The sequence below is a fragment of the Sprattus sprattus genome (genome assembly GCF_963457725.1).
Source record: "Sprattus sprattus genome assembly, chromosome: 11".
Lineage (NCBI taxonomy): Eukaryota > Metazoa > Chordata > Actinopteri > Clupeiformes > Clupeidae > Sprattus > Sprattus sprattus.
Window position 1 is genome coordinate 15038126 of NC_137909.1, and position 12364 is coordinate 15050489.

Here is a 12364-nt window from a genome sequence, read left to right on the forward strand (position 1 = left end):
GCAAGATGCAAACCCTGAAACACACACTTTGCTTGATGGCATCTCTTCAGTACAAATAAATAAATCAAATAAATCAAACAAACAAAACACTAGGTGCATCTCCCTCCAGTCACCAGACAAGATCAACAAACTTCACAAGCCTGCGGACATGAAAACACAGTGAATTAATTTGATCCAAGAAGAGGAGTAGCGGGTCACTCACACGCTGGCGTGAGGCTTCTTCTTGGAGAAATCGCAGGCCAGGCCCAAATCAGAGATGCGCACATGACCATGCTCGTCCAAAAGGATGTTGGCAGGCTGAGGGAGAGAGGAAGGGAGAGAGGGAGAGAGAGAGAAAAATAGTGAATGTGAGAGAGAGAGAGAGAGAGAGAGAGAGAGAGAGAGACAAACGATGAGAAAAACATGAGGATTAGTTGAGATCCAGGGGAGAGAGATTGAGCGAGTCGGCTCTAGTGTGAGACAGGCAGTGCTGGCGTGTGGTGGGACCGGCAGGCTTGTTCCTGGAAGGCAGACCCGCTTTCCTGGAGAGGCAGTCTATTTGGATTCAGCCTTCCTGACGCAACTACACAGGCTGGTGCACCATCCCAAAATCACAAAAACAACCACTTCATTTTGCTCTGGTTTGGGGGAGGGGGGGGGGTCCTCATGCGTTTGGAGTGACCAGTCTGTGTCCTTCACATTGCTATTTCCCATCACAAACAATTTGAAAATGTAACCAAAACAAGCTGCCTATAAAAGTGGCAAACAGATGGATAATACTGCTAAACGATCCTCTGGATACAAGCCCAAGAAGTTCTCAAATCCTATGGGGTTGTATGTATGTACTGTAATGTGGTGCTGAAGCTAATAATCGCTTGGGTTTGTTGGACTAACTCTCGTCTTGTTTGAGACCGAATGCGCAAAAAAGAGAGAGAGAGAGAGAGAGAGAGAGAGAGAGAGAGAAGGTTGTTGTTTTGTTTTAAGGAATGTTTCGTGCAATTTACACAGCTCTACTTAGGGCTGTGGTCTGAATGCATGCATCTCTGACTCACAGTACTGTGAGTATCTTTAGCAGGGTGACTGCCCCTGGGCAGTGGCCTCTGGCACAACAGCACAGAGTTTTTATAGAAATGTACACTAAACCGTCTACAGTAAAGAGTTTTTATAGAAATGTACACTAAACCGTCTACAGTACAGAGTTATTATAGAAATGTACACTAAACCGTCTACAGTACAGCGTTTTTAAAGAAATGTAGACTAAACCGTCTACAGTACAGAGTTATTATAGAAATGTACACTAAACCGTCTACAGTACAGCGTTTTTAAAGAAATGTAGACTAAACCGTCTACAGTACAGAGTTATTATAGAAATGTACACTAAACCGTCTACAGTACAGCGTTTTTAAAGAAATGTAGACTAAACGGTCTACAGTACAGCGTTTTTAAAGAAATGTACACTAAACCGTCTACAGTACAGCGTTTTTAAAGAAATGTAGACTAAACCGTCTACAGTACAGAGTTATTATAGAAATGTACACTAAACCGTCTACAGTACAGCGTTTTTAAAGAAATGTAGACTAAACCGTCTACAGTACAGCGTTTTTAAAGAAATGTAGACTAAACCGTCTACAGTACAGCGTTTTTAAAGAAATGTAGACTAAACCGTCTACAGTACAGAGTTATTATAGAAATGTACACTAAACCGTCTACAGTACAGCGTTTTTAAAGAAATGTAGACTAAACCGTCTACTGTACAGAGTTATTATAGAAATGTACACTAAACCGTCTACAGTACAGCGTTTTTAAAGAAATGTAGACTAAACCGTCTACAGTACAGAGTTATTATAGAAATGTACACTAAACTGGTTCAGAGTGAAAAAAAGGAACAAAACACAAATGTTTTGCCTGAAAGTTCAATTGAGGACTGAAGACCAGTAGCATCTGTCAACACTATATATTTCGGAAAAAGAGAGGGAACAGACAAAAAGAAAGAAAAAAACAGTTCAGTTCAGTTCAGTTGAGGTCTGCAGACCAGACATTTCCTTTTTAACTAGTAGTGGAGAAAACAGCACTGATGAGAGGAAGAAAACAACAGGCGACCATTAACAAAAAATTAAACAAACCACAGAAGTAGCGTTTTTCAAAAAATGAAACCGACAAATATGCGTCTGGACTTGTCAGTTTGTTGTGTCTAACACAACAAACAAGCAAAGCATTAATTTAAAGGGCTGACTGCAAAGCCACAGGGATTCAACTTGTGAACCCTTCATGTCCGGTCCCTTTCCCACTTCTCACTGTCGCCTCCTCAGTGGCCTTCGGCCATGACCTCAGAACCAGCCAATGAGTCACGGCTTTAAGGTTTCTTTTTTTTATCACTAATGAGCCACGGGTGCAGTAAAGTAAAGGCCAATGGAGACTGCATGACAGTGACCTCAAGACTTCACTTCTCTGATTGTCCTGGGAAGATTCTGATGGCTCCTGACTATTGATTGGACCTGGTGCAGGTCTAGGGGGTCGGGACACAATCAAAGCTCATGAGCTGCTCAGGTTGAGGGGGGAACTCTGTGTACAGATGGTCCAAAGAAGCTGAAAGGAAATGTGATAATTGCGGCTCAGCGAAGGCTGGGCTGGGCTGAGCACGCCAACCACACTATGGCCCTGGGGACTAACACTACTCCGATAACTCCTCTTGTGTCTCGCTCGCTCGCTCGCTCCGTCTCAAAACATCATGTGATGATCTAGCTCAGACCAGGAACACACTGGATGTGGAGGGGAAGGTGGGGAACACAGTGGGTGTGGAGGGGAAGGCGGGGAACACAGTGGGTGTGGAGGGGAAGGCGGGGAACACAGTGGGTGTGGAGGGGAAGGCGGGGAACACAGTGGGTGTGGAGGGGAAGGCGGGGAACACACTGGGTGTAGAGAAGAAGGTGGGGAACACAGTGGGTGTGGAGGGGAAGGCGGGGAACACAGTGGGTGTGGAGGGGAAGGCAGGGAACACAGTGGGTGTGGAGGGGAAGGCAGGGAACACAGTGGGTGTGGAGGGGAAGGCGGGGAACACAGTGGGTGTGGAGGGGAAGGCGGGGAACACAGTGGGTGTAGAGAAGAAGGTGGGGAACACAGTGGGTGTGGAGGGGAAGGTGGGGGACACAGTGGGTATGGAGGGGAAGGTGGGGGACACAGTGGGTGTGGAGGGGAAGGTGGGGGACACACTGGGTGTGGAGGGGAAGGCGGTGAGGCTCACCTTCAGGTCTCTGTAGACCACGAAGCGGTTGTGCATATGTTCCAGACCCAGGATGATCTCAGCCGCGTAGAAGCGCATCTCCTTCTCGCTGAAGACACCGTGCTGGGAGAGGTGATAGTGCAGGTCCCCACCTGGCACACAGACAGACACACACAGACACACAGACACAGACACACACAGACACACACAGACACACACAGACAGACACAGACAGACACAGACAGACACACAGACACATGGACAAGTGCAGACCCAAACAGAAACAGACAAAATGAAATGGTAAGACAGTAGTATTAGACTGTGGTCTCTGAGGCTGGATGCAGACAGATAAATGGGCGTGTGTGTAATTTTTTTGTGCAAGTGGGCATGAGAGGTGGTAGGCCTAATAAAATGTGTCTTACCATTCATCAAATCCAGGATGAAACAAAGCTTATCTGGGGTATGGAAGGCGTACGTCATACAAACAATGAAAGGGCAGTCCTGGGGGGGGGGGGGGGGGGGCAGACAGAGAAACAGACAGACAGAGGGACAGCAGAAGAGAGACAAACAGAAGAAAAAAGCTTTTAGGTTTTCCTGGAAGAGAGTTTGAGTGTGCGCACAAATTACAGTGAAAGATAATAGCATGCATTCATGTGTGTGCGCATCAAAGTGTCATTCCAGTGTCTGCAATCTATGGATTATGTTGCTATAATCTATGGAGTATGTGGTCAGTGTGTGTGTGTGTGTGTGTGTGTGTGTGTGTGTGTGTGTGTGTGTGTGTGTGTGTGTGTGTGTGTGTGTCTCACCCCTGTGCTGACAAGTGACAGCATAATCCTCTCATTCAGGGCCAAGGTCTCCCCCTGCTTCATCTTAATCCTCTTCTTGTCCAAACACTTCATGGCATACCTGACACACACACACACACACACACACACACACACACACACACACACACAAAAAACCCACACATTAAAATAAATCACATATACAGACACACACATATTCCCACAGATTAGGATCAGTAAAAGCACAACCCTCTGGCTCAACCTTTCACACACTAAAAGGGTTAGCTGTGTTAAAGTTATGTTGAGGAGTTTGTTAAGGTCCTCGTTAAGTGGTTGGTTAAGGTGTTTGCTAGGGGCGCTCTCACTCACATTTTGCCCGTGTCTGCCTTCCTGCAGCCGTACACCTCTCCAAAGCCGCCTCGGCCAATAATGCGATGCACACTGAAGTCATTCATCGTCAACTAAGGAAGACAGAGAGAGTGAGTGAGTGAGTTTTGTCTTCTAAAAGCCCATCAGCTTTAACCGTCTCGTTCAATCAATAAACATTAAAACCTATACAATATTTACACTTACTAATATATAGCTCTGGCTACAGTGTAAGTATTAAGGTTAAGCATAAGGATATCCCATGACATAGCTCTATTAGGTATCTATTAATGTAGTATGGAAGGAAACATAGTGAACTATGGAACTTTAAGGAGCGCAACTTTTTTCTCCAGACACACACACACACACATACAGGGCCAGTCATACTCTCTGCACACTTTCCACCTTAGTGGCCATAAATCAAGCTCCTACCTCACACACACACACACACACACACACACACACACACACACACGACGACAGAAGAGAACTCACGTGGATGTTAAGCTCCACATTCTTCCACTGGCAGAAGCGAGTGAACTTGTCACTGTGAGGAGAGAAAGTGGAGAGCACGCAAGAGAGAGAGAGAGAGAGAGAGAGAGAGAGAGAGAGAAGAGAGGGAGGGAGACAGTGGGGGAGAGAGGAGAGCAGATAAAAAAAATAATACATTTCTACAGGAGTTGAAATTGATCACTTGTGAATTTTGGCTGTGGACAATGGAGTACTTGGAAAAGGTCGCATTTTTTTTTCCACTCACAGAAATGGAAAACAAGGAAACAAGGAAAATGTTAATCAGTCTCAAAACCAATATGCTGTGAAATTATAACAATAACCATACAACAATTTAGGACATAAACACTGAAACAAAGAGGATTGGCATGTATGTTTTATATGATTAAGACGTGTGTGTGAGTGTGAGAGAGAAAGAAAGAAAGAAAGAAAGAAAGAAAGAAAGAGAGAGAGAGAGAGAGAGAGAGAGAGAGAGAGAGAGAGAGAGAGAGAGGGAGTGTGATTGAGTGAGTGAGTGAGTGAGTGAGTGAGTGAGGAGTGAGTGAGTGAGAGAGAGTGAGTACACTGCGTCAGACTACGCTCCACACCTTTCTATGAACTTCTGAAAGATGTTGCCCCGAAGGCTGTCGCAAATCTCCACTATGTAGGGCTGCAGAGGATGAAAAATGACATCAGAACACATCTCCAGGCACCCCATCACAACACATTAACTGTACCTTCACACACACCTACCTACCCTTCTTTTGCTCTCTCCCTCACACACACACTCACTTTCTCTCCCTCACACACACATTTCTTTCAAAATCTTATCTAGTAACACACATCAGGTCCCCATATATCCAGCATAAAATAAGCTCTCACACACACCTCCATGACACCCACATCAACTAAGCTCTCACACACACACACACACACACACACACACACACACACACCCCTCCATGACACCCGCACCCCTCCATGACATCCGCATTAACTAAACTCTCACACACCCAGTTTCTCTGCCGCATAAACTGAACACATATCTAGCTTCCCTGACAACCACATAAACCACACACACAGCTTTGCTGATACCCAAATACATTTAAATTACACTAATCTATGCTTACACAAATGTCTCACTCACACAAAAATACCCTATTCTTCTTCATGTTACTGAACTGCATACTGTGCGCTGTAAAAACCCTAGTGTTAGACACAGTGCTACTCACCTGGAAGAGATTGGGCGGCACCTGCTTCTTGGCCAAGTGGGTTTGGACATGCTCCACAGCTTTCTTAGAGAAGGGCTGTAACACACACACACACACACACACACACACACGTTGTTTTTCATACGGCATAATAGCATTATTCAAATTAATAATAGTGAATAGAGGCAAGTGGTTAAATGCAAACAAGATGGACCAAACTTCACTATCAAAGGTCAAGAACTACGGACACATACCAACCTGACACAGATACAACTGTGTGTGTGTGTGTGTGTGTTTCCATTTTGTAACTGTGCATCAACTGACCAGTCTCTACTTTGTGGCCAACTAAACAGCATTTAGAACTTTACTCTGACATGATTGAGGCCCAAGAGTGTGCGGGTACATAGGTATGTATGTGTGTGAGTATGTGTGTTGCTGTGTAGACCAATCCATGTGTGTGTGTGTGTGTGTGTGTGTGTGTGTGTGTGTGTGTGTGTAGCACCGATCTAAGCACACTTCTGTCCTGTCTAGAGATGCACAGAGCTTGTGTGTGGTACACATGAACATGTGCGTTCAGTATATTTGCAGAGGGGGAGAGGACGACAGACTAGCAACTTGTTTATGACATGATTGTAAATGTGTGTGTGTGTGTGTGTGTGTGTGTGTGTGGGTGCCTCATGAACATGATGTATGTATAGTCTTTGTATTTACGAAGTGGGTGTGCATGTATTTATGCAGGACAGCAACTCCCTTCAAGAGTTGACTATTATGCATCTGTGTGTGTTTGTCTAGCTTTCATGCCAAGAGGACCACAAACTTTATGGACTATTTATTTTGAATCTGTATGTGTAAGTACATGAAGAAAGTGTTTAACAATACCCTTGATAAGCCACTGTGCGCTTATGGTGTGTGTGTGTGGGTGTGTCTTACATGTGAGCAGGACAGTAGTTCCTTCATGATGTAGCCGTCATAGATCTGTCGGCTGCGTGTCTGCCTCTCCTCCTCAGAGTCCAGCTTCTCATACTCCTTAATCTGAGGGGCAAACAACATTAGGATTACACTAATCTCACATGTGTGTCTGTGTCTGTGTGTGTGTGTGTGTGTGTGTGTGTGTGTGTGTGTGTGTGTGTGTGTGTGTGTGTGTGTGTGTGTGTGTGTGTCTGAACGTGTGTGTGTGTGTGTGTGTGTGTGTGTGTGTGTGTGTTTTTGTGTCTGGCTGGGCTGAGCCAGTCAGAGGCCATCATATGACCTGCTACATCTGCTACAACAGGACAAATCAGATGTGAGCTGCTGTGTATGTGGAAAGGTGCCACTGTGTGTGTACGTACGTGGATGACACGTGACTGAATGCAACTACTTCCACACCAGGGAGATTTGGTCTGTTTTTCAAGGCAATTCTCATGAAACTTGGAGGGGTGTTGCATGGGCCAAGGCAGGACCCATTACATTTGGGAGAGGATATGGTAACATGGCAGAGGTCTACGCTCTCGGAGTGCCCTTCTAGTTTGTGTATGCATTTGTTGGTGAGCATTGGTGACTATATGTGTGTGTGTGTGGGTTAGTATTTCTGTTGGTGAAAGGAATGAAAGATTCTGGTGTGTGTGTGTGTGTGTGGGTTAGTATTTCTGTTGGTGAAAGGAATGAAAGATTCTGGTGTGTGTGTGTGAGTGTGTGTGTGTGTGTGTGTGTGTGTGCGTGCTCACCTCCTCGTAGAACTTCAGCTGGGGCACAGCCTCGTCTATCTCATTCAAGCAGAAATCCTTGAAGAGTAAGAAACCTGAATAACAACACAAAGACAATATCGGTTCACTTGATTATTTGTATTAAAAGCATTGTCTCATCTAAAAAAATAAATAAAAATAATGACAATAATACCAATTCTCTTTACAGATCCAAAATAACGAGCAACATTTTTGGTTGACAGAAAAAACGCACTCAGACAGGCTGCGTTGCTCCAGTGATTTGTTGTTATTTCTAAAGTCTTAGGGAATTGGCTGTGCTGGGTAGGGGGAAACAAACAGCAGTGTTTTAACCAGAGGACTGAACAGAAACCAAGCCAACTGTCGACTGGGTTGGCAAAGACCCGGCCCGTATCCCCCGGGTCAGAACCACAACAGACCCGTTTCAGAGTTCACTGTAATCTGGGTCCGAGCCCTTCTGGGGAATTGGAGCATTTCGCCACCTTTTCATGTATGTTTTTATAGGCCACTATTTTCAGTATCATCTTCAAATGAATGAATGATGGTATGTGGTCATGTGAAGGCCAGATAAACACACCTGTCATTCCGGCTAGCTGCCCAGGCTAAGCACTATGTAGGTCTGTGGTCTGGAAAGAAGCAGCCCGCTGAAATGTAAAAATAAGGCCAAAAGACATGCTAGCAAACTTTTATCAGTCTGTTTGCAAAGTCAGTTTTTCTTTAACCCTTCAGATAAGCCAGAGGATCTATTAAGGCCATCAGGCTTAGTCTGAGAATTAGTCATAGAATTAGTCTTGATCTAGTCCTGGTCTAGGGGAAAGTCATGTTGTCTGACTATGCCTTACCCTGTTCAAAAGGAGGAATACAAGTTTGGAATAGTTTAGAATCAGAGTTAGGCTTAGGGTAAAGATGTTGGTCATATTATGGTCAGGATTAGCTGATTAATAGTGGAAAGCTTGTTGAAAATAACACTTAGGACTAGCTGACATTTATGTTGAGCATTATGTCTTTGGGTGTTGACTGTTTGTTAAATAGCTTGTTCCAGATTGGTGGCTATTACATAATGAGACGACGGGTATAGAACAAACAAACACGGTGTATTTAAAGGCTTTGGGCTGCGCCTAGTGAAGGTGAATGGGAGCACCCCGCCCCTGTTGTTATCGGACCACATCTCACTCTGCATCTGCAGGCAAACATCTCCATCAGGGGGCGGCCGCAAGCATTCAGCATTCAGAGGGAGTTTACACAACAGAGTTTACTACGCAGACCCGGGCAGCCAGCTGTCCCCCAGCAGTTTATTTATAATAAAATGACGGAGGAGATGCTTGGGAAAAGGGCGGAACATGGCTATGCTGGGCTAGGCTGGGATGGGGTGTTTTCGAGTGGTAAGCGCGTCAGATTCGCCTTTAAGTGGAGAGTCGAAAGCCACAAGGGAGAAACGTCTATCCAGGTAATAATGACAAATGCAGGAGAGCGGAGGACAAAACTAGTTTTCAGCTGGATCGCCACCTAAAGAGATCCAACCCCTGATGTGAAAGGATGATTGGAAGGTTCTTATTCTGATTATTTAGGGATAAACCCAGTCATAAACCGGAAATTCCGAAAGGGGAAAGGTGAAAGTGTAACAATCATGTATGGTGATTAAAGCTACTGTCCATTTTTACTTCACTGTATATGGTTGCTGTGATGTCATGCAAGAGCTTTCTTGTATACCGTTCAGTTTTATACATTACTTATTGAAAGAACAGCACAACAGATGAAGCAAATTAGAAATAGGAAAAGCCAAACTAAGCCATGGAAGACCATATAGATTCAACAATGTAAATCTCTACATAACAGCCATGAGAAATGCTTCTCTGTGATGTCTGTGATGAAGACAACAGACTTAGATGATCAGAAACACCAGGCTCAATAACTCAATAACTAAAAACAGACTCAGTATAGACAGCAGTCAAGAGTGACTAGCATTGGATTCAGTGATGACAAAATGGACAAAGACAAAATCAACAGTTTCTGACTACCACCACTAAGGATTTAACACTCTGAGAAGGCCGGAAGCCCACTAATAGACCTGCCTTCATTTGGGTCATATAATAGCTTGATGGCCGGCTACAACGCTCTCTTCACCCAAAAAGAGGAAGCCAGCTTTCCTCAACAGACAAGCAGGCATTTCAGCATATAAGCACGCACTAGGCCTCACTTCCAGAAATATCAACGTCAGCAAACTACAGTTCAGTTCACAAGAGTGTTTTTATGGTTACGTTTTTATACCTAAGCACGCACACAAACAAACAGGTGTCACAGCCGTTCACGCACACAAACACATCCATACCGCCACACACACAACACACACGCACTCACACACGCACGCCAGTGATCAGTGTCCTTCCCGTCTTCAAGCACAAGCAGTTGATGGACCACCAGAGAGGACATGCAGTGAGTTCTTGTGGTGAGTTCAGTGTTGTGTGTACATGTGAGTGCATTTCACCACCAGGTCATGACACTAGTGGGAGTAAATGTGCGCTTTGGGTGTGTGTGTGTGTGTGTGTGTGTGTGTGTGTGTGTGTGTGTGTGTGTGTGTGGTACAAAAACACGTAAAGGACACTGGACAACAGGCTGAGATTAGAGACAGTGGAGGGGATCAGTCTTAATCAGACGAGGAACCACACTCGTCTAATTCGCCAAATCCTCCCTTGCTCTGATGCTTTCCTTCTCTTTTTTCCGCCCTGTTTTGACCTTTCTCTCCAGCCTCTCCCCTGCTGGGAGCAGAGCGTGCTGTCTTCATCAAAGAGAAGAGATGTAGAGAGAGAGAGAGAGGGAGAGAGAGAGAGGGTGTGAGAAAAAGAGATGGAGAGAGGGAGTGAGAGCGAAAGAGAAAGAGATAGGAATGGACAGGGCCGCTCAGACCATAGCTGTGGTTTGCACAAGTTAAATATACCGTGACCAAACAGTGTAGTGAAGCAGCACTACCTCGCAGGCAGAGCCACACACACACACACACACACACACACACACACACACACACACACACACACACACACCCCGCCCTGATCGGCTAGCGCAGATGAACCATATCTCCATGGAAACAGCAGAGGGCCCCCCCTTGGGCTGTCCATAATGGAGGACAGCCTGCGCAGACACATACAGACACATACAGACACAGACAGACAGACAGACAGACAGACAGACAGACAGACACACACACACACACACACACACAAACACCCGGAGGCATGTCACGGCTGATGCTTGTGCTAAAGGCAGCTGGCCACACCAAGATTACATGAAGATCCAGGAGTACTAATTACCCCAAAAGCTGACTCACCTCATCTCTCTCTGTGAAACTGTTTGTGATGCTATGCCTGTCCACTTAATTCTGTTATCAAATAAGTCAATCTACAGGCAATAGCAAACAAATATTTCATTCTATGCTATGCCGATGTGTTCTAAAACATGTGACTGGTGTGTTGTTGAAATGGGAACAAAAATAACAGGACAAACAAAACAAACAGCCAAATGATGTCAGCAATGCTGAATGTTGAATGTTTACTGCAGATGTCATCAAACTACGTGCTCTTACTATCTTTAGGCAGGTTTGCGCCATGGGCCATCTGTTAATACACTGACTTCTTGTCCTCGTCAATTAAGACCACAGGCGCAAGACCTATTTATCCTAAGCAATCACAGCTGACATCTACTCAACACTGAACTTAATACATACAAGCACACGTTGTACCTTAGATTAGGCGGAGGTTAACATGAGTGTAACATTTCAGTTTTAGCGATTACCAATGTGTTCTTGCACAAGACCTACCCTTCATCAAGTCGATATAAGTGATGGTAGCCTTGTCTCACTTCAATGGACATCTCTCTCTCTCTGGTTATGATGCTGTGAAAGCACAACTTTAGTAACCACACTAACATGCTAACCTACTGTGACCCATACCCACTTCTAGTGGTTTTCAAAACAAGGGCTCTCTCCACTGAATCCACAGTCCTTGAAATCACAGTTATCTCTAATGATGTCTTGCTTCACATAACAATACCCAATCTGCCAGGCTACCGATGTTCAAGTTGTTTACACTGTATGTGTGTATTTGGGGGAGGGGGTTGTGTAACAGGTAAGCAATCACCGTCCTGTACATCCCGACCCCCAGCCCCCAGTCATACCTGCAGCATTCAAGCTGATTACTGCTGTTAAAATAGGCGGCTAATTCTCAGACTAATTGGATCGCTACGGAAGTGGAGATCAGGAGGAAGCGTCGACCACACACACACACACACACACACACACACGGTGGACCTCGTCTTTCTGTCTTTTGATTTTTGTCCTCGCCAAGAAGCAGTAAATTGCCCTCTCACCCTTTCTGATTGGCCAATCCTAGCTCATTCTCTTGACTAGCTCATTGTCATGCTGTCTGGCTGGTGTTGGGGATTTGGGACTTAAATCTCACTGATCTTCCATCGAGGAAATGAGAAACGTTTTGCAAAAGGTGAGCAAGAGACAAGGTGTCCCAGTATTAAACAATTAATGTGGTGCTAAGTCGATCTGGACTTAAAAAAAGAAAAGGGGGTAATTAATGGTTAATTTCTTCTGTTTTTCAAAACAAGAGGGCA

At 45.0% G+C, this 12364-nt stretch overlaps 1 protein-coding gene across 1 annotated transcript in view; it reads right to left on the minus strand.

Annotated features, from left to right (window-relative positions):
• Window positions 1-12364, minus strand: part of grk3 (G protein-coupled receptor kinase 3) — a 53888-nt gene that overhangs the window by 13876 nt on the left and 27648 nt on the right. The window contains exons 3-12 of the mRNA XM_080847309.1: window positions 7754-7827; window positions 6981-7082; window positions 6072-6146; window positions 5448-5509; window positions 4846-4897; window positions 4354-4445; window positions 4006-4105; window positions 3622-3700; window positions 3221-3351; window positions 203-297 (exon numbers count right to left, since the gene is read on the minus strand). Coding sequence (XP_080703435.1) covers window positions 203-297; window positions 3221-3351; window positions 3622-3700; window positions 4006-4105; window positions 4354-4445; window positions 4846-4897; window positions 5448-5509; window positions 6072-6146; window positions 6981-7082; window positions 7754-7827 — 862 coding nt within the window. The remainder of the gene's footprint in view (window positions 1-202; window positions 298-3220; window positions 3352-3621; window positions 3701-4005; window positions 4106-4353; window positions 4446-4845; window positions 4898-5447; window positions 5510-6071; window positions 6147-6980; window positions 7083-7753; window positions 7828-12364) is intronic.